Source organism: Sceloporus undulatus, chromosome 4, assembly GCF_019175285.1.
Source record: "Sceloporus undulatus isolate JIND9_A2432 ecotype Alabama chromosome 4, SceUnd_v1.1, whole genome shotgun sequence".
NCBI lineage: Eukaryota > Metazoa > Chordata > Lepidosauria > Squamata > Phrynosomatidae > Sceloporus > Sceloporus undulatus.
This window is the reverse complement of record NC_056525.1, coordinates 180,126,986-180,149,434: the sequence shown is the minus strand read 5'-3', so window position 1 is coordinate 180,149,434 and position 22,449 is coordinate 180,126,986. Positions and strand designations below refer to the sequence as shown.

Genomic DNA, 22,449 nt, shown 5'->3' with positions numbered 1-22,449 from the left:
AAATAATAACCACTACAATCATTACAATGTCTAAAGGTAAGGTCACTCCTCACAGGAAAGACTGTCTCCCATGTATCCAGTCTTCACAGGACCAGCATTAATTTGTATGCAGTTTCCCATATTTTTTCAATAGGAAGGGAGGGAAAATATGTTTCTAGCTAGGCTCTTTAATATTTTCCACATGCTTCAGTTTCAAAAACAGGAGACTTTTTCTACTTTTCAAAGATTAGTTCTCCAATACATAATCAGAACTAACTTCTTTTTTTTTCCCTTGACATTTTGTTTGTTTTGGCAAATGGCTTCAAAGAGTCGTCTTTGAAACTCAAGTCTATTTTACAAAACTAACATGGGAAACCAAGAGCAGAACATTAAACATAAAGCAAATAAAGGTAACAGACTGGTGTCTTATAAGGTAGGCTGGAAATAGACAACACTGTAAACTTAACAAGTATTTAAAATTATGTGATTGACAATGCATGATTTATAGTCTAGTCCAATGGATGGGACATTCTCCCAAGTAAGTGTGTATAGGATGGTAGCCTTAACAATAATATTGGCTCTAATATTAAATTTACAGCGCTTTATAAATAAAGGTTAATAATAATAATAATAATAATAATAATAGTGATGTGCTACATGCCCTCCAACATTTCACAGATTAAAACCAGGACACATCAGAATGTGGTCAAGATGGTCCAATTTATTAATGAGGAACACAGAAACTAGGAGAGGGTGCAACAGTTTGCTTTTGTCTGAGCCTACTGAGAATGGCAAGATCCCCTCTCCTCTCCCTACTTTTGCATTTTCAACTCAGTTAGCAACAACTGAAGTAAGCTGAAGACAAAGCAGAAGAAGAGGAGAAGAGGGAAACTGTGACATTTTAAAAGCATCTGAAAAGCGGGATGAGAGAGGATTACAGTTCCAGCCCAATCTGGACAATTGGTGGGTATGTTGCTATAAGGCTCTAATATGCATATAGGATCCCTCCTCACAAGACTTATGGGAGATGTTAATACTTCTGTTGAAGAGAATACAGCAGGCTCAAGTGAAGCACATTTGTACATCGGTTGGCATGCGTGTGGAATTGTGGATATATTTTAAAATATTCAATATTTCGACTGACTTTCCAAATTAAATGGAACATACAATATTTGATTATCCTGTCAGTAATTTATTCTGCTATATAACTGCTAGGTACTACCAGGTAACTATTGTGCTTTTAGTCTTTTTAAGGGATTTTCTTTCAGCCAAAAAATGACTAAAATGGAAGACAAACTTACAATGCTCTTGAAGAAGTGGACTACTGGGTTGTCCTCCACATAATGCCCACGCTGAGACCTTTGATGAGGCAAGGAAGCTACGTGGCTAGCTCTGGCAGCATGGTGATAGTCCTGAAACACAGGATAGGTTATATTTATAGATCAATATGCAACCTGAAAGAAAAATATGCTCCCCTTTGGAAAGCCAGTCTGCATCAATCACATGATTCTTAAGTAAAGAGGAGATGAAAGGAATGGAAAGAGATATTGGATACAGAAGAGCATAAGAAACCCAGTAGATCAGACCGAAGGGCTCATCCAGTCCAGCATACCAACAGTGACCAGCCAAATGGTAGCAGGAAGCCCAGAAGCAGGGCACAAAGGCAACAGCTTTCTACCTGGTATTCAGAGGTACACTGCTCCTGAATATGGAAATTCCATTTTCAACTGGCTAAGGGCCAGTTAATAGACCTACCCATCACATGCAATCATTTGTGTTCTGTTTCTGTTATAAAAGGAATTCCATGGCAGTGAAACACTTTATGGTTAATATGTCTGATGAAACATCACATTTGCAGAGATCAGTGACTTCTTTATGAATGAGCATCTATCCTATCATCATCACTTCTCCTTGGACCCCTAGTCCTCTTGCACAGCACCTTTAAAACACAGGCATGGGCATTCTACTATTTATTGATAATAAAGTATGAAGCTGAGTCAGACCCCTGGTCAGTCCAATGCAATACTCTGTGCTCCGACTGACAGTGGTCCTTTAAGATTTTAGACAGAGGGCCTTTCCATGCCTTGTAACCACAGATCCTTCTTGGGTGTAGATGCTGGGAACCCAAGTGTTTCTGCATGCAGATCATGTGTAGTATTGTCACTGACCTATGCTGGGATCTTGGCATTTCTCTCTTGGCAAATAAAAAGGAGAGGTTGAATACAGGTCTTTGTTTCTGACAGTCCCCAGTTGGTCAATAATTTAGATGCTTAGGAAGTGGAACTATTTGCAAGAGATTAGGCTACTCTGTCCTCTGGAACTGAGGGTGGATACAGAAAGCCATTTAGCATGTGATGGCTTCTTTGTAAACTCACCACACTACAGCCATTTAAGGAACAGGTTAAAAATGTTTAGCTGTGGCTGCAGTTAATCCATTTTTAAGAAACTGAAATTGGACCATATGCTATCTAGAGGAGGTTCCGGTACTACCATACCTCCCTGAACATACCAGTGTTGTCTGATTTTGGAAACTAAGCAACGCCTGTTTAGTACTTGAATGGCGGGACCATCAGGAAATACCAGGGGTCTCCAGGTACGGCTGGGAAAGACTCCTGCCTGAAACCCTGGAGAGCCGCTGCCAGTCAGAGTTGACAATACTGGGCTAGATGGACCAATGGTCTGACTCAGTATACGGCAGCTTCCTATGTTTCTATGTTTGTTGACACATTGCCAGCTTGTGGTAAATGATAATCTGTATCCACCAAGTCTTAGTAGGGATGTTGGAATAAGAGAGGGAAACAAAGCAAAAAGCAAACAAAACATTGGATGAAGTTGTACTACAAATCTAGATGCTTTCAAGTTACAGAGAAATTTTCTTTAGGCATTAATGCTTTAGAATATGTAATTTTTAAAAATGAAATTAATTATGAAGTTACATGCCATAGCTGATGTTAACTAAATGAGGTTGAATATTCTTTATCCCAAATGTATCTAAATAAAAACTGGGCTGCTCAGGTTACAAATATTTTCAGACAGGTTTTCCCTCACACAACCAGTTAGCAGAAAAGTCAACAGGATGCATGGAAAATGTTCAGCTAGGAAAGAAAGGTACATTTTTGTATGTACAAACAGCCTCCACTTTCAATGGGCCTTAATAGTGTGAATAAAAGTAGGTGAAACAAAAGAGACTGGACATTATGGCCAGAATCCTGTTGTGATTTTGAATAAATATTGTTACATGAGCAGTTTTGCTTTCTCAGAGGTAGTGCAAGGGTTGCACAACTCTGTTACACCAGTGTAAGTTGTTTCACTCTGTCTAGGATCTACTGTAAGTGTGCACCTTAATGGTGGATGGGGAATTAGGTTAACTGTTGCACAGTGGAAGCGTGGACAGCTGTACTGCTCATTGTGCAGTTGTACTGCTCATCTTGCAAGGTCTTGTGATTGAAGACACTTCAATGCAAAGGATTGTGCTGGAGTGATTCTCTACTCTGCAGAATGTGCTACTCAAGTTGCTCTGGATGGAATCCAATGTCTGGGTGGAAATGGCTATATCAGTGGGTCACAATTATTGGCCAGACATTTAATGCTGCCTTTAAGTAATACTTGACATTAAAGAAGAATCATACTTTAATGCCAGATGCCTTTGATTTCCAAGACGGTAAAGTGTACAAGTATAACGCTGTACCAAATGTCACCAGCCAATTCTGGTTTGGCTATATTGACATAAATTTACACTGTGCAACCAGTGAACAGGATCTTGGCGTAGATTAATAGGAGATAATTTTGGAAAGATATACTAATTAAAGTAGGACTTGCAAGATACTATTGCTATTCAGAGTGCTTCTGTTTAGCATAGTTCATTCTGTTTCATCCTTCCTTCCTGGTTTGTCATTTCACTTTTAAATGTCAGTCAGCATTACGTAGGTATTGAACATGCTCAGACTTCATGTGCTGTTTTTGTTTTAAATAAATACTTTTGAATTTCAGCAAAATCAGTGTTTGAGCTGATTGATAACTCCCATATTCAGCTATGTGTATAGTGGATGCCATTTTGTCTACAGAAGCAATGACACTCACACTTGTTTTGGAAATGGGTGGGAAGTTGTAGTATGGAATGGTCCTGTTGACTGTTCCAGCCAGCCAGCTATGTCCTTTATCTTTCTTCCAACTTTTAGTCATACTCCATGGCTCCTGGTCTTGTTTGGTCCCCATTTAGGGTGCACCACAAGATTTCTGGTATCTCCTTCCTTATATGGATGATGCCATTTTGTCTACATAGGTGCCATGACATAAAGAATTGAAGTTACCATTAGTACATAAGTATGGCGATGAACTGGTTCAAGTTGTATTTGGTTTATTACATGGTGGATGAATAATATGATATGGTGCTCTCTTAATTTAGTCTCCCTTTTCTAAAGGTGACTAAGAGCACAATTCAAAGGAAGTTAAATGTGTTAAAGTGTGCTGAATATCTTAGCTTGCATCTCTTAATGTATGTATTTGTAACTAATGTTGTCCTCTATATACCTGAGACTTAGCTACTTGTCCATTCCACCTGAAGAAGTTTAACTTGCAAGCTGTGTAACTTGAAAGCTCCCAGCGTCCTAGACCAAGGGAAGTCTTGTGAGTGCTCTCATGCCTTTCAAAGGTACTGTGAGACTAGGTAAAATAAGGTTTAATGAGCACTGTATTTAATATATGGAATATCAATCTTATGTTCTTGTTGTTAGTAGTATAAACAGACATATACTTAACATTCTGTTCCAAAGTTATCTAAATCAGATTTTAGCACAGCATCTGAATGTCTCATATTTTCTTCTATTGCTAGTCATTTTTAAGAAACTGCTTGCCATTTAACATATCACTTGCAACTTGGGAAAGTAATACTTATCTCACAAAGTTGCATTCTAACAGTGCTTTTCAGGCTGTTGCATGCGGGGTACTAAAAATCCCTCTGCCCTCCCACATGTGTCAGGGACTGATACCACATTTAGCCTAACTACTACAACTGTTTTTTTCTTTCATGAAAACTTGCTATGGACTGGCAGCCAATAGCTCATGGACAGGCACTGGTCCACAGATCTCCACTTTGAGAAGCACTGCATTAAGAGATTATTTACAAGGGGGTCTGGGATGTCATACCACAGTTGTAATATTATTATTTTTTTGTTCATTTATGTAGGGAATTTGCATCACCTGTCCATTTATGCACATTTACTTTTTTGTGCTAGGCCACATTCTTTGTAATTTGTAAGTGAGAAGCATCTGGGACAGACCAAACCTATACAATTTAAAAATATAGTCTATTACAAATTGATACTTTTTGACACATGTGAAGGTTCAGAATTGCATGAACACAAAAATCTAGCTCTGAAACAGCCCTAATTATCTTTAATATGTGTATATATATTTTCCAGTAAAGGCTTGATTGTAATTGCTGATCTGTCTGCAAATACCAGTCTCATTTTGGGCCTGTATTTTAGTTAGTGGGGGATTGTCCTGCTGCTCTTCACTAGTCCTGAGCTACTCCAAGAATACCTACTGTCTTGTTCCCATTACCACTTATTTTGTGGACATAAAACTTAATGGACTTAGTAGGTATTATTGCTGTCTGAGATCATTCTTCCTCAACCAACACTTTCAGGATTCAGAATTGTTCTGATCATTGTCCTCAAGTTTTAAATGAAAATTGCTTTACCCTTTGACTCACATATCAAAATAAACCAAACTGGTAGCGTGATGTGTGGCTATGTAAGAAAAATCTTATGTTTCAACCTGAAGATTCATTTGGTAGTGAAGATGCTTAGAGTAGGGAATGTCAGAATGTTTACAAAGCCACAAAGTACTGAAATAGCCCCTGTGGGATATATTATCCTTCAGGCACATCATTTTTGCTAGAGAGGACTAGAAACAAGGGAATAGCTATATGCATGTATACTTGATGAGAACTGCCAGTGAAAGAAATGCACTCTGGGATACAGAAAAAAAAAGTACAACTTTAGCTTTCCTAAATCTTGGCTGTCAGAGAGGCATGGACTTATTGCTAGCAATCTATCACTGGATAATGAGTTCCCATCAAATGAGTTCCCATTTAAATTTCTGGGACTCCTTCTACATCTGAAGGTCTAATAAGAGAGTTGGATTTCTTAGCTCCTTTTTCACCAACACGCCAAGAATGCTTTCTTAAAACTGCATCCTAATCCCCAGTGAAAATTAAGCACAGCCTGCCTATACTTCTTTTCAAAGACCTAGTCATGTTCGTCTGGAAAATAAGTATGCAAAGGGGTCTTGTAGCACCTTTGACACGAACTGAAACAACAGAGTTGTTAGCCTGAGCTTTCAAAGACTTGAGTCTACTTCCATGCATCTGAGCAAGTAGACTCAAGCCTACGAACGCTCAGGCTATCATCTTCCTTCTTTCAGTTAGACATTTTGTTTGTTTGTCTCCAAGATCCTTCTAGTCTTTAAGCCCCTTCCTTAAAGGAACGATTTTTTCATGTTTCTGAAGCCCAGGAAAGACTTTTTCTCAGCTTTCAGTTTACGAACACATGCATGTTTAATAGCAGGGCTGGAGGCCTTTGGGGATCTAAAACATATCCTTTGGGCCACATGCAGACAGTGTTCCCCACTGTCCTCAATCCTGGATTATAATGTTTCATGGAAAAGAAGCTCCTGTTGTCATGGGTCATTGTAGCCCATGGACTCAGGGTTAAAACCAATGCAGTAGATAAGTCTGTAGTCTCAGGCTGCATCTACATTATAGAATTAATGTCATTTGTCACCACTTTAACTGCCATGGCGTTCTGGGATTTGTAGAAAGCTCTAGTCAGAAAACACTACAGGATCCCATAAGAGGGAGCCATGACAGTTAAAGCAGAGTCAAAACTGCATTAATTATGCAGTGGGGCAGCAACCTCAGATTTACTGTTTATGTGGGGGTTTTTTTAAATTCAAAATCCCGATGAAAGTGGTCTGCTTGTGTCTATTGCATCTGTATCGGGAAAGCTCTTGCCATCCCTAAATCTCCCAGAAAACAAGGTCTGTGGAAATACATCAGAAATGGGGTCATCCCTAGCCCTAGCTCTGGTAACCAAGCAACAGGAATCACCAAGGCAACCAAACAGGCTCAGGTGGATGAAAGCTGGTGGCTAAGTGAAAGTGAGTGGTCAGATGAATCCAAATTCAAGAGCTAATACAAATGTCATTCATGAAGCTAAAGGAAGGGACCGCCAGACTTGGGAAGAGAGTAGGTGCCACAAACCTTTGTCGCTTTTCCTTGTACCTTTTTTCCTCCCATTTTGTAGAACCAGAGTCCTACAGGTATTTTTCCCCCTTTGAGAACCGCTGAGTAAGCTCAGGATTTTAAAAAGGCTGTTAATCTTCTGTTGGATGGATTGAGACATCAAAAAGAAAAGAACCTATTTTCCCAGGGAGGACATATGGCTACAACAGGGTTTACATGTCAAGCAGGATGCCAATAATGAAGTTTGAAGTCTCTCCTTCAGTTCAGTAACATGGTTAGAATTCCATTATTTCCCCACCTTTAATCTATACTGACACTTACCAGTGATCCACAGGGAGGTACAGCCTTTAACTGTGCAGAAGATCTGGTTACTTTTGTACATTTTACCCAATTTTAGAGAAAAAGTGGGACATAAATAAATATACCACTATCATCATCTGGGATTGTGGTTGTACAGAAAAGGGAATTTCAGTTGGTTCCACCTTCTTTTCTTAATAGCCCACCATATAACATGCATCTACCAAAGTCCTGTCTTCTACATGACCCAACTTTTAAAGGCACAGAAGCTTAAAGCTTAAAGGCAACTTTTAAAGACACAAAAGCTTCTGCATTGACTCTCCAAAATAGTGTAATTTTGTTATATTTATATCCCATTTTTCTCCAGTGGGCTCAGAGGGGTATGCATGGATCTTAACCTCCAGTTTCTCCTTACAATAACAGCCAGTATTATGTTCATATCAGCTAGTCCCACCAGTAGGAGTTGAGTACAATGGATCTTCCATCTTGTGCTGTCCAGTAACTTATAGAGGCATACTGCTTCTGATACCAGAGGTGCCATATAGCCACCCTGATCAGTAGTTGCCCATTGCCCCATCTCCTGTAAATCCATTCAACCCATTTTAAAACCATTTGGGTTGACAGCTGTCACTAGATATTGGAGCTGTGAAAGCCACTGTTTAACTAAGCACTGTGTGAAGTACTTTCTTTTATTTATCTTGCATCTCCCACTATTCCACTTCAATGGATGGTCTGGAATTCTAACAAGAGAGGGAGAAAAATGTATCCTTATCTATTTTCTACAGACCATGTATCCCACATCCCATTTGCCATTTTCCTAAGCCAAACAGCTCCAAATGTTGTAATTTTCCCTCATAGGGCAGTTGTTCCAAGTGATCATTTTGAATGGTCTTTTCTGCACCCTTTTCAGTTCTACAATGTCCTTTTGTAGGCATGATTTCCATATATAGTCACACCATAGATTTATACAGGAGCAGTGTATTACAGTAAAATTTATTCTGACTTTCTTTTCTGTTCATGCCCAACATGGAATCTGACTCCCTCCCCAGCAGCTGTACACAAAAGGGTTAATATTTTCACTGAGGTATCTAGCACAACACACTACCGTGTATAGGGAGATTTCATGTTGGGCATGAACAGAAAGTCAGATTTCATTTTGGGCATGAACAGAAAGGGAAATCATTGCACAACCCCAAGGTTATGCAACTTCCTTAGTTGGTCACTGCCACCTCAGATCCCCATCAGTGTACATGTGAAGGTGGGATTTTTGCCTCACTGAGAATCACTTGCATACACTGAATTTGCTTTGCCATTTTCCTGCCCATTCTCCCAGTTTGGTGAAATCTTTTGGTGCTCTTCTGAATTTGTCTCTGTTCTTACCATCCTAAATAGTTGTCATCGGCAACTTGGTCACCTCACATCCCCTCACTGTGAGAAGTGACTATTTATTCCTATTCTCTGCTTTCTGTTCTTTAGGTAGTTTTCACTCTGTAAGAGGACTTCTTCTCTTATCCCATGACTGCTTCAGTGGCTGGGAAGTCCATGGGCTCCATTGGAAAGCCAAATACATTATCACCAGATCACTCCTGTCTGTGTGTTTATCAACACTTGCAAGGAAGTCTAAAAGGTTAGCGAGGCAGGACTTACCTTTGCAGAGGCCATGTAGACTCTTTTTCAGCAGGGCTTGCCCTTCTATATGGTTGACAAACTTATCCTTAATAACACTTTCCATCAATTTACCTGTAAGGTAGATCAGGCTGAGAGATAATGACCCTAAGCCATCCAATGAGCTTCAACGGCTCAGTAGGGACCAAAACTGGAGTATCTCCAGTAAACAACTCTAACCATTATACCTATTAAAATGGAAGGGGTTTGCAGAGAGAGAGTATCAGTCCCTGCTAGAAAGTATCCTAATAACATAGGATAGAGTGCCAATCAGTATTTCTAAGGCCTGTTACAGACTGCCAAAATAAAGCTGCTTCGGGTCTCTTTGGAGGTATGCTGTTTAAATGATGCATGCATCCTAAGAATCCAGAAGCTGCACCAAAGTTGCACTCTCGTGCTTAGGAATGGAGTGTGGCTTTGGCACGACCTCCGGACTCTTAGGACCCATGCATCATTTAAATAGCATACCCCCAAAGAGACCCGAAGCAGCTTTATTTTGGCAGTCTGTAACAGGCCATAGTGTGTATTATAAAACCTAGGGGCCCAAACAGACCAAAATAAAGCTGCTTCAGGTCACTTTGGAGGTATACTGTTTAAATGACACATGCATCTTAAGAGGCCAGAAGCTGCACCAAAGCTGAGCTCCAATCTTTGTTTGCAATGCAACAAGGCTCATAGACTCCACCTGACCATATCCTTGTGCCCTCCCAAAGTTTTGGTCAAAACCCCCACAACATCCTTTACCATTGTGGCTGATAAGAAATAAAGTCAGAACATGTGGGAAACACAAAGAAACCTGGGACCCCTCCTCAAGGTAGGTCCTTCCCATCACTTTGATTTTCATATATTAATTTCATTATAGACTCTTTGGGAAAGAAGTTAGAGTCTTCTATTATAATTCATCAGTCTATCGCTAGAAATGGACACTGGCACACAGTAGGATTTCACAGTGGCTATTCCAAACATCATGAAACACCTGCATTAACTTCGGCAATAAGCATATTTGCATTTTTGACACTACTTCTGCAGGTGATTATGATGCTTTCCTATCTCTATGCTTCTCTTACATATGAAAGTTGACTTTGTTCAAACCTCCTTCTATCAAAAATGGTTTTGCAGTGAAATATTTAAATTATGATGTTCTGCAGCCTAGTATAGTGTAGCATCATCCCGGGGCCTTTCACATTAGACAGTAATAGCACTATGATTCCACTTTGATTGTTATGGCAACATCCTACAGAATCCTGAGATTGCATTTTAGGGATGGGTGTTTAGAATTTTCAGCCAGAGAGCAATAGTGCTTAAAAAACCTACAAATCCCAGGATTCCTTAGGATGCAGCCATGGCAGTTAAGGTAGAATCATAGTACCATACTAACTTATGAACTGGCTAAGAACTTTCTCAAAGTGAAGTTCTTAGGGGATGCTGGAACAGGAAAGCACTACTTGATAGTATTCCTAAGGAGCCGGTAATACTGGAATTGATGGCTGAAATGAGAGGTTTTTGTTTAAAAAATTAAACAGTATTCTCTGTTAGAATCTCCTTTTAAAATTATTGCATCTCTAATGTGCAGTTACAACCAGTAAGAGAACAGTGTTCCCATACCTTCACTTGGAAGTGTAAGTTTTACATTGGATTAGAAGGAAATGGGTGATTCTGTAAGACTCTCATTTATGACTTTCCAGGAAAACAGCAGGAGTTGCTCTTACCTTCAGAGCTGCTGCCATGGTCTTATTACTCCAGCTTCTGCTAGGGCACTTGAAATAGTTCTATTCACAGGGTGTGTGTGTGTGGATTTTTTGCAGAAGCAATTCACCCTGATTTCAGTAGAACTTGGATAGGAATGGAGGCTGGCCTCAGTCTTTCTTTTGTATTGTCTTCTCCTTGCAAATTTTAAACCAGATCCTAGTCTGCCATTCCAGCCACACTAGGGCTGTTGAACAAGTGGCCTTCCAAATGATATTGAATTGTAATACCCATCAACTCTAGTCAGCATAACAAATGGCAATGGATGGTGGGAGTTACAGTCCAAGATTTGGTGAGTGACGCTTCCCAACCCTGAACTTTACCATGCTGGTTTTTGTTCACCTGGGGATATTAACCTTTCATATGGCACTTTCTCAAATCGTCAACTGTCCCTTTACTTTTAATTTTTTAAATTGTACTTGGTCATTTTCCATTCTTTAATTTTCTATTATCTTCAGTTATTTCCAGGTTTCAGAACTAGCAGTAACAGCAAACAAAGGAATATTTTCTTGATATCCACTTAAAAGAGAGAGAATCGATAGTACTGATACAAAGCTAGATATCCTGACAAGGCATGCAACAGTTTCAGAATGCTATCAGTCTTTTTTTTCTTCTTGTTGTTAAAAGCAAATTAGACTGTCACATCAGTGCTATGTTATAACCATATTTATGAATCCCTGTTCTAGAACAATATCATTGACCACATGAAATCGATTCTGAGTTATTACTTCCTTCTTGATCAGTGAACATGAGCATGGTAAGCATGAACTCTCATTAGAAGTGAAGATGACTAAACTGAGGACATAACGTGCAATTTTGTGATGTATTGGGAAATATGATAATGCTTAGTGCAGTGGAAGGCAGAAGGAAAAGAGGAAAACTGCACTACAGTTGGATTGATTCAATGATGGAAGCCACGGCCCTAGGTTTTCAAGACCTGGGCATGGCAAATGATAACCTGGGCTCATGGTGGTCTTTCACACTGAGGTTCACCATAAGTTGAAGTAGACTAGATGGCAAATAACAACAATTTGCAGGATGTCACACTGTCTTGGATTATATTAAACCCTTGTGCATGCAAGTGCATGATACTGTCACACTAATTTTATACATAGGCACATAACATTGTGATTTTATTTGCAGTCAGGTAATATAGTAGACTGGAATCTACAATAAATTTGAAACAACATTCATATATGTCATTTTAATATCTGTGCATTTTTTAGGAATTTCTAATCTGTAGGTATTGTTTCCTAGTTTTTTCCCCGGGGAGGGGGGCAGGTTTGTCTTTGAGGTTTCGCTTCTTTTTCCAAGCCATAGCTATGAACATGTTTCAGTTGCAGCTGACTTACACTATATGCAACAATCGATGTGGAAACTGCATGTATATCTATGATGGATGTATTTGGTTTAATATTTGCAGGATCTCACTTCACTGTTAACTAGTTAGGAATATTGTCCTGCCATATGCTAAGTTTACAAACCCTTATGAAAAAATCTCTTGTTAGTTTGGATACCTTTAACTCTTTAAATTCATTATAATAAGGACTAGTCCTCAGTACTGTTTTTTGACTAAGCAAAGATGTTAATAGGTGAGTAATAGAATACAGGATGTTTCTCCATATGGGTTATCAACCTAGATACATTTCTTCTGTATTTATTTATTACTACTTTATTAAAATAGCTATATCCTGCCCTATACCTAGAGATCTCTGAGTGGGATCTCAGATAATAAAACAATGGCAAACAATTATAAAGCAATATGAAACAGTTTTAAATGTCAAAACAAAGGTACAGTAATCTACAACCCAGTAGGTCAGACTCAAAGCTTGGCCACTGGACCCTAAACATTTGTGAGCAAATTTTAACTTGGCATCAAGATGAAGCCAGTTTTTGTACTAATCAAGTCTGTGAGAAGAGAACATTGTACAAAGAAAGATCTGAGATGGTGGTGATGGTGATCAGGATAAGTAAATCTTCTCTGTGTACTTATATCATATTTCTCTCATTTTGGCATATTGCTCTCTAGCTTTTTTTTAAAAATGGGATTGTTCCTAGTGATTTTTATTTTTAAAAGAGCAGCATTATTCTGACTCATAGTTTGTTATTGCAGTAAGGTGTAGTCCTATGCTACAGATAAAAATATTCACGTTTTAAAAACCTTTGCATATACTGATATTCTGTGTGTCATTTTTTTTAAATGATGGAGGTAGATATCAGAAGGATAATGGAAAAATGAAATTTAACATTTCTAGTGACTTTCATTGATGGAAGTACTTGAAAAAGTATGTAAAAGTGATCAAAACCAAATAATTTAAAATAAATCCAACCATCAAAGATCCATTTTATTATTGTTGGTTCAATTATGTAATTCAGTGAGGAGTCTTACACGGGTGGAATAGATTGATAATGTAGGATATGGTTTTATGTTAGCACACCATGCCACAGACCAGTTGCAGTAGTTGTGATTACCTATCCCTACTTCATTACCTTATCAAAATCACAGGGAGGTGACAACCACATTACACCAGCAACCTATGACTAAGGTCAGCTTTTGTCACATAAAAAGCAAAAGCCACCACTTCCAAGCTGAAATGACTCATTGGGTAGCCATAGGTAATGTAGGCCATATACCAGTCCTAAGTCTTTTAGCCTCTGTTCCACATAAGTGTAATTCATAATTTTTCATGATGAAGCAATCCTCCTTATCATCCTTCTGTGTATATGCTGTTGATAATGCAGGTCACATTGCAATAGATTTCTCTTTCCTCCACTTACACTCTCCCATTCTTGTTGTTTCTCTCTTTTATTTCCACAGTTATGGACAAGTATTATGTTTTGAGGATTATTTATTGAAACAGCAAGTGTTGTTCTGATAAGAGAACACCTTTAAGGTCTTTTGAAAAAACATACAGCTCAAATCTCACTTTTCAGATATTTGTTAAGGAAGAGGTAGGAGGCCTAATCAAGCTTTGACTTTTTTGAAGCAAGGAGAAAAGGCAAGTCATTATTCAGCTAAGTATAGTTAAGTTTCCACCTATCACAAGAATTATTTTGGGCCTTGATGTGACTATTCAGAAAACAGACTGATTTAGCTTGGACCAATTTGGAAGCTTACCAGTTAATTTTCTATCTGAATCTTCATGCCTCCCATGGTTAATTACTTGAAGTCAACAACCAGCCCACATATATGAGATGAAGGTTAAATCCAAAACAGCAAAATGATCCAGATCCAGAGCACAATATTTTGCCCAGGTTTCACCCCGTTTACACCACACTGATGCATAAAAATCCAGAATCAAATTGGAGTGATTGCTATACATTCCTGCAGCCAAATTCAAATAAGTACAAAAGGGCATTCCTTCTGATGCACTTTTTCCCTTCCCAGCATGCATAAACCTATCAATCAAAACCCTTTTTGTTCTTCTGTTACTTTTACAACCCACCTTGAACTCTCACTGGATGGCTCCCCCATCTCATCCCCTTCTCCATGTCCTAATGTGTAAGTGAGGGAATGTTAAATGTCTTCCAACATATTCTCCAAGGAGGAGAAAAAAGAAAAATATAAAATGCTTTCCCCCTTGCTTTCCTTTCCACTGCAGATTTTTAACTGAATTAAGATTGGTATCTATAGAACAAAGTCATTCTTCCTGGTGTGATGTTTGGTTAGTACTACTTCTCCTACCCCCTTCCATTCTGCATCCTTCCCCTTTCAAAGTCCTTCCGATAGCCAGGACTTTTCAAAAGCAAGGAAAGCAAACCCTGGGCTCTGATGTGAGATGGAAACAAACTTTCAATTTGAACCCAACAGGGGCTGGATTTGTTCCTTGAGTGGAACACTGTAAAAGAGCAAAAAATGGCAAAACATTTGCTGGATGAAAGATGCCACCCACCAATTTGTCCTGCCTCCCAACTACCTTACCTCTGATGTCACACTGATCCGAAAGAATACACATTGCAAAAAAACCAGGGAAAACTATTTTTTTTTCCTGGAAACTAAGGGCCTGTACGGACAGGCCAAAATAAAGCTGCTTCGAGTCACTTTGTTTAAAAGACACATACATTTTAAGATGCCAGAAGCTGCGCCAAAGCTGCAATCTTTAAGACTGGAGCGTGGCTTTGGCACAGCTTCCATCCTCTCAGGATGCATGCATCATTTAAGCAGTATACCTCGAAAGTGACCTGAAGCAGCTTTATTTTGACCTGTCTGTACAGGCTCTGAGTTTTATCTAAATTGTATTAAAGCCTAAAAGAAGTACTTTCACCGTGAAAGTGATCATACATCTTGTCATATAGCCCTGGAACTGAGGTGGGTTTGGGTTTGTTTTGTTTTGTTTTTTGCTAGTGCAGATCCAGCCTACGGGTGTGTCTAGTCTAGCATCCTGACCACACCATGTTGCTTCCTGAAATTCTAGAAGTAGATGTGAAGGTAACAAATCCAAAACCATTGCAACAGCTTGTATTGAATGACATGCTGTTTCCAAGTCTGCAGTTTCTATAAAACCATAATGATGACCAACCTATATTCCATCAGTGTGTCTAACCCCTTACAAATCCATCTAAGGGTCATCTACACTGTAGAAATAATGCAATGTGATACCACTTTAGGTGCCATAGTTCTATTACAGAATCCTCTGATTTGTAGGTTTTTTACTATTTTTTTTACTGGTTTCAAAACTAAAATTGCATTTGTAGTTTGGCAGAGAAGGCTAAAGACTTTGCAAAACTACAAATCTCAGGCTTTTATAGGATAGAGCTATAGCACTTAAAGTGGTGTTGACCTCCATTATTTCTACAGTGCAGATGCAGCCTAAGACAGTCACAAGCATGATCGCTTGTGGCAGTGAGATTAATGAAGTCTGTATGAAGCAATACTTTATTTTAAAAGAAGGTCAAAGCTGATCTCTTGTCTATTACCACTGACAATGAGAAGATTTTGCTGTGTTGCAAATTGCTATGTTTCATTCTTTTCATCTTGCAGGTATATTACATTAATACTGACCTCTTTCTGAAACAGAAACTTCACTGTATACATCAAGAAATAACTTTCAGGCTAATGGCATGGACAATTCAGTGCCATATATTTTCACAATTAACAACAGTTACAGCTTTAAGTGGACTTTCTGGACTAATGTTTTATTTAAAAAGAATGATTACACAGCCTCAATTGCTATGTTGCAATAACTAAGGTCAAAGATTTTGCTTCAGTGTATTTCTGAGAGAATTAATGTAAAGTTTCATCTTCCTCCCATCTAGGGCAAGAAAAACATTGTTAGTACTGTACCTTTATTAGCCTTTTAGCATCTTGCAGTAGTTTGTTTATATAAAATCAAAGGTAGTGAGAGTTCCCATGGAGGAAGAGCAAATTCAATTAGTGACATGGCTTCCCATTAAGAATTACCCTTTTTGCTGTTTTTGGGCCAACAAAGACCCAAATCTAATTGCTAGTCCCAATTAGATTTATTAAATCAATGGGATTTATGTAAGCAGTGACTTACCATTTAACAACTGATTCAGCTGGAACTAGCAAATGGAGTTAGGTCGGAATGTAATCAGATTTATCCTCTCTGGTGTTGAATTTTTCTCCCCTCAAAGCTATAGGACATATATGTCAATTCAAAAGTAGTAATTGTCAAAGATACATGTTATTCACAGAAAGCTGATTTACTCTTGCCCCACAGATAAAATGAATCTCTCAGAATACATTTTGGTCATTAATCCCTTGGCAGAGTGGGGATTAATTTTCATGTTTAACATAATAATTTTGGACATTATCAGTTAGCCTGATTCCACTTGGTGTGGAAATTATGTATGTCCTTAACTATCCTGCTATTCACAACATTTGAGCTGGATTAAAACTTTATTATTAACCAGAGGTGAGGAACATTTTTTTGCTTCTCTCTGCTGCCACATTCCTGGTAGAGTTCAAGTCAGTGTTGGGCTGTTCCACCATTAAAACACAAACCATTACTTTTCTCTTTCTGCCACCCTTTCTCCCTTCTCATTCTCTTCCTCTTCACTCCATAACCTGCTGCAAGGAAAGTTATCACTAGGTTCAGATCTCTGTTAATAACAATTTTGTTCATGGCACTTGACAGGAGATCTGAACTTACAGTAGGCTTTTGAAATTTACGCTTTGGAATTGTTGACATGGGCACCTCTTCTCAACATCTCACTACATTAAGGCTACAATTCAAAGCTATGGCCATGTTAGTCTGTACAATCAGTATGTAAAGAGATCTTGTAGCAGCTTTGAGACCAACTGAAAGAAGTTGGCAGCATGAGCTTTCATCGACTTCAGTCTACTTCCTCAGATGCATTTGGTGGAAGTTCACCAAATGCATCTGAGGAAGTAGACTGAAGTCGATAAAAGGTCATGCTGCCAACTTCTTTCAATTGGTCTCAAAGCTGCTACAAGATTTGTTTACATCAAGGCTTGACAATGTGTAACCTTCCAGATGTGACTTTGCAGCCCACCACTCTTCCCTCACATAGCTAAATGGTGGGAGAAGCTGGTATCCAGACATATCTGGAAGATAACAGTTTCCGCATCTATGCTCTACACTTTAGAATTCAGAGTATGTTTTCTGTTTTTAGTCAACACTGAAGACAAACACCAACTTCAACCAGTAAGGAAAGTTCACTGTTATTTTAGTTAGGCTTACATGCAATAAATATAGTTAGGAACAACGTTTAGCAGTTACAGTTGGAGCAAGCTTTATTTGTAATGATGTAATTGAAGGTAAATACTGTACAGTATGAGTCAAGACTTTTTAGAAGCAGTCTCATTACAACAGATGACTATAGTTTATCAGGCATGTAGGCCTGTTACAGACTGCCAAAATAAGGCTGCTTCGGGTCTCTTTGGAGATATGCTATTTAAATGATGCATAGGTCCTAAGAGTCCGGAGGTCGCACCAAAGCCACACTCCATTCCTAAGCACTGGAGTGCAGCTTTGGTGCAGCTTCTGGATTCTTAGGATGCATGCATCATTTAAACAGCATACCTCCAAAGAGACCCGAAGCAGCTTTATTTTGGCAGTCTGTAACAGGCCGTAGGTTTGAATGTTTCTGTGGTAGTTCCAATTTTTTTTCAGGATTTCCTTCCATCCTAGAATAAAGATACTCTAGCAATTAGCAGTCTCTTCTCCATTAATCCTTTTCTCATATTCAGTTTATATGCCTCTTAAACATGGTCATCATGCTTTATTAGAGATTTATTACAGTGAACGATTTTACATCTTGGTGTCCTTTTCCCATTTGCTGTCCCTCCATAGTCCACACTGCATGTCTTTGATAAACAGTTTAATTGTGTCCTTATCAGCAAATTAGAATGTGAAAGCATGATATATGTAGGTTAAGCTGTTAATGTATGAAAATTAAATAAGTAGTACACATTGTGCGGTGAGAAAACTATTTAATAAGTGCATTATCAATGGACAAGCACAGACAAAGGTCAGACATTGAAACAAAATCATGTTATCTTACAGACTCCAGAAATCTAGTACCATTAATTATATATTTTACAGCATTGTAATTTATACATCAGTTGTACAGAAACAGTAGATAAGATTATCCTAGACACAACAAAAACACACGTTACAGTACATAAATTTCCTTCAGACCCACTATATACACATTGAAAGACTCTTTTAACTGTGAAAATTAGCATTGATCTCCTCTAATGTTTCATATGCAAAGCATGTCATATTAGCAGTGCAGCCTGGTTTGGATGATCTCATCTCATATCATACTGAGATACACATGAGCCTGTAGTGAGCAACAATTTAAACTAAGATGTCTCTAATTTATGCCTCTAATTTCCCATTTCATTTAAACAAGGAAATTATGGTTACAAGCTCTAGTAAGAAAGCAACTTGAAACCATGTTTTTTAACACCCTGATTTGTTTTGAAGCTGATTATCATAGTTGTCCAGTTTGAATGAAACAGGTACTTTCAGGTTTATTCATGTTTCAAAGATAGGAGAGAAGGGGCAAGCTAAAGGATCCCCCCCATACTTCTGTTAAATATGAAGATATCGTAATTTAAATGTAGCCTGTGTTATTCAGAAATGTTTCATTCCTATTAAAAGCAATTCAGAGTGTTTACAGAGAAAAATTCTGCTTCTTCATTACTGCTGAATTACGTTTTGAACAAGCACTGTGCAGTGTGGAGTTTAAGACCAGAATTCTGTTGGAGCATTATGCAGTAGCTGCATCTTTCCTCACCCACCATGAACACCAGATCTGCCAGTTCTGAGTCACTTTGGGTAACTTATTTCTCTGACATCTTACTTCCTTCATGGTTGCTGGACCTATTGCCATTATCCTTCTCCTGACACCACCTACACTTCTGTAGCTATGCTGCCATGATTCACCAAGAGAGTTTGACCATTATTTCCTCAATTAGATTTTTTAATTAGCTTGTCTTATTTTCTGTGTGTGTGTTTGTTCTCCCTACCCCATCCATCCATCCTCGGCAAAACATGTAGAAGCAGCAATCTCTCTGCTGAAAGACACCGAACGTTGGGAGGAAATCTAATAATTTTACAGCATGTTTGTGGCTCATGAGTTGCAACATCAAAGCTGCAACAGGTTCACTTTTTTCAGAGTCTGGCATTTCATTGAATTCTATTTCTACAGAGCCCAGGTAGAACCTCTGTGATGTCAGCAACAGAATCAATGCTGACAGAAGGAGCTAAAAGCACAGGTACCTTCCATTCCTTCTGGAGAAAAAGTGTTGCAGACAATTATTTAAATAACTCTAACATGAGCAGAGTTTTTCCACACTAGTACTTGTAATTCTTTGTTTACTGTAATTCCTACACTCTCATTTTTCTTTTCATTAAAATATATCAATCAGTTGTGCTACAGCCTTACCACAATGTTGAAACTTAACTTATCAAATGTGTCAATTCAGAGTGTTTGATTATATAACCTACTTTCTCTTTGAAAGCTTCACAGTACTTTCCCAGGCATATTTAAGCAGAAAGAATCCCACCAGGAAAAGTTGCACAGTCTATACCTGAAAGCAAGACCCTAATTAAAAATTTTATTTATGAGTAGACAGGCACAGAGTTGAGCTGTTGAAATTTTCTTGCTTTCTGTGTGAGATGGCAAGTCAAGCAACAGGAGACATAGATAAACAATCTGGAGAGAAAGACCAAAGTCTTAACTTGACACCAGACAGAAGAATAATGGAAAATAATGGGGTAATTTAGGAGCTTTTGCTGAGGGCAGAACAATAGCTGGTAAAATCCTGAGCACTCAGGAATGGCATGATTTTTTTTCAGTCCATCACAGACTGTCTCGATATGTCTTCTTAAAAACTTTGCTAAACTTATTTATGAAATTTATTTCTAAGAAATGGGCTCAGATTGCATTCATTAGTAATATGTACTATGAAATCAGAATCAACAGTTGCATCAATACAACATGCCAAACCATAATGCCAGTGTTGCAGAGATATGACAGTGATGCCGTACCCATCTACATCAGTGGAAATGTTTAGGACCATCATATAAATTAGATCAGGAGTTAAACTGATAACAGGTTTTTAAATGGTTATTTATTTTTTATGATTAATATTCATTGGGGAAACCACAGACAGTAATGATTCTAATGTACATAAATAGCACCCTCCCATAATAAGCAAAACCATTCTCCCTTGCATGATCAGACAGAATAAAGAAGTTATCTACTCATATTCCTGTTGAATAACTATTTAATAAGGAACATACTTGTTGAATTCCAATATATCCAGGTCATATTAGATGTTCTTAGTGCAGGGCTGATTCCAGAGAGTATCTAGTAAAATGGCTAGTAACATATTATGGACTGAATCTAATTGAGTGGAATTGACCCATTGAATCAATGTGATGTAATAAATGTTGATTTAACAACTTCCATCAATTCAATGGGATGACTCTGGCTGGGATTAACAAATGGACTGAGGTCTGTGTTTTGCACTACATCAAACAAATACTTGGATTTGCAATTCTTACAACCATAATGTTTAGGAATTTGATTTATATGAGCCTGGAAATATATAGTTTTGTAGTAATTGAAAACCATGCATGCTTTCACTAACTGTTCATTCTGAAGAGCCAACATAAAATTACTTAATATTCTGTGGCCATCCAAACAAGTTAGTTTAGAAAAAGAACAAGTAACAGAATTCGCTTGCTTACTGCTAACAGAGATGGCCAACTCTCCCTCATTCTGAAGAGCATCCCTTGGGAAGTGCTGATTTTAATCAAAAGTGATCCAGTAGAGGTACACAATCATATAAAACTGTACAAACTGTGCAACACCACAGGGCTGTTACTTAGAGTCTAGCTGTCAATGTTGCAAATACTGTAGGGGTAACTCAAGTCAAGCCATGTTTTCCCCCTAAAACCTGATAAAAATCTGAGACTCCAGACCATGAACATACTTGTGAATTTTTCTCTCTCTTGCTATACACCCATGTATTTTTCATGCATAACCAGATGATATGTCAGTTTAAGTCTCAACATGGGAACAAAACCGGTGATTTTTTTTTTTTTTTGGGACAGAGGAGAGACAACATGTTTAAACATTCACATTGGTACATTTCATTTTTCTCCCACCCTTTTATGTGTCACAAATGCTAGGTCAACAGGGAACCTGCTACTTAAGGAATGACGAGGAGGAGGTAGGAACAAAATAAGTATTATTCTTGTTTCCCTTCCTCCTCTTTTCTTTAAACAAAGGACAATGCTACTCATGCATGTATTTTTCATCTATGGATGTTAATAAGAAGAGAATATGCCTCCACAAGGAATTCATAATGCTCCCTGAATCAATGTCAGCACATTCTCTGGACAAAAGGGCATTTGTGTCTGCTGTATTCCGGCACTTACTGGTGTGGGCAGATCAGATATAAGAATGAGCAATACTTGGGGGGGGGGGGAAGATTGGAATATTGCCCTGACTAGCTCTAGCTACATAATTTGTTGGAGTTCTGAGAATTATTAGCAATTGATACTATCATTGCTAACTGGGGCTGGGGTTCTGCCATGTTGCAAAATCAGAAAAGCCCCATTCGGAATGAAGCTTGGAGAAATTACTTTTTTGGACAACAGTTCCCAGAATCCAAGTATGCTGGCTGTAGACTTTTGACAGGTGTAGTAAAAAAAAATAAAAATCTAAGGTAGACAAAGGCAAGGTTGTTAGCAGCATGCCTTGCATGGTTATAATTCTGGTTTTCAGAAAATTTACTCTGTGTATGTTGAATTCTGTATGTTTTCCACAGGATTCATTGTTCATTTCTTCCCTATTTATTTTTCTCAATACTTTCAAAGTGCGCCAATGTTCATTTGTTTTATGTTAAGCACAACAACTACTATTCCATCTTTAAACACAGCAAGAAAATCTTCTATCTAAATTTCCAAGTATTTTAACATATTTATGAACTAACAAATATCTTTTCCTGACACCCACAATTTGAAACAAGACAATGACTTTATTCTAATATCTTTCTGTTTCCCTGAAAA

General features: G+C 38.2%; 1 protein-coding gene across 1 annotated transcript in view; it reads right to left on the bottom strand.

Moving 5' to 3' along the window:
- The window catches only part of LOC121928488 (myelin basic protein), a 143,556-nt gene that overhangs the window by 14,908 nt on the left and 106,199 nt on the right, over positions 1-22,449 (bottom strand). Inside the window, exon 5 of the mRNA XM_042463267.1 lies at positions 1,281-1,391. Within this exon, the coding sequence (XP_042319201.1) occupies positions 1,281-1,391 (111 nt within the window). The remainder of the gene's footprint in view (positions 1-1,280; positions 1,392-22,449) is intronic.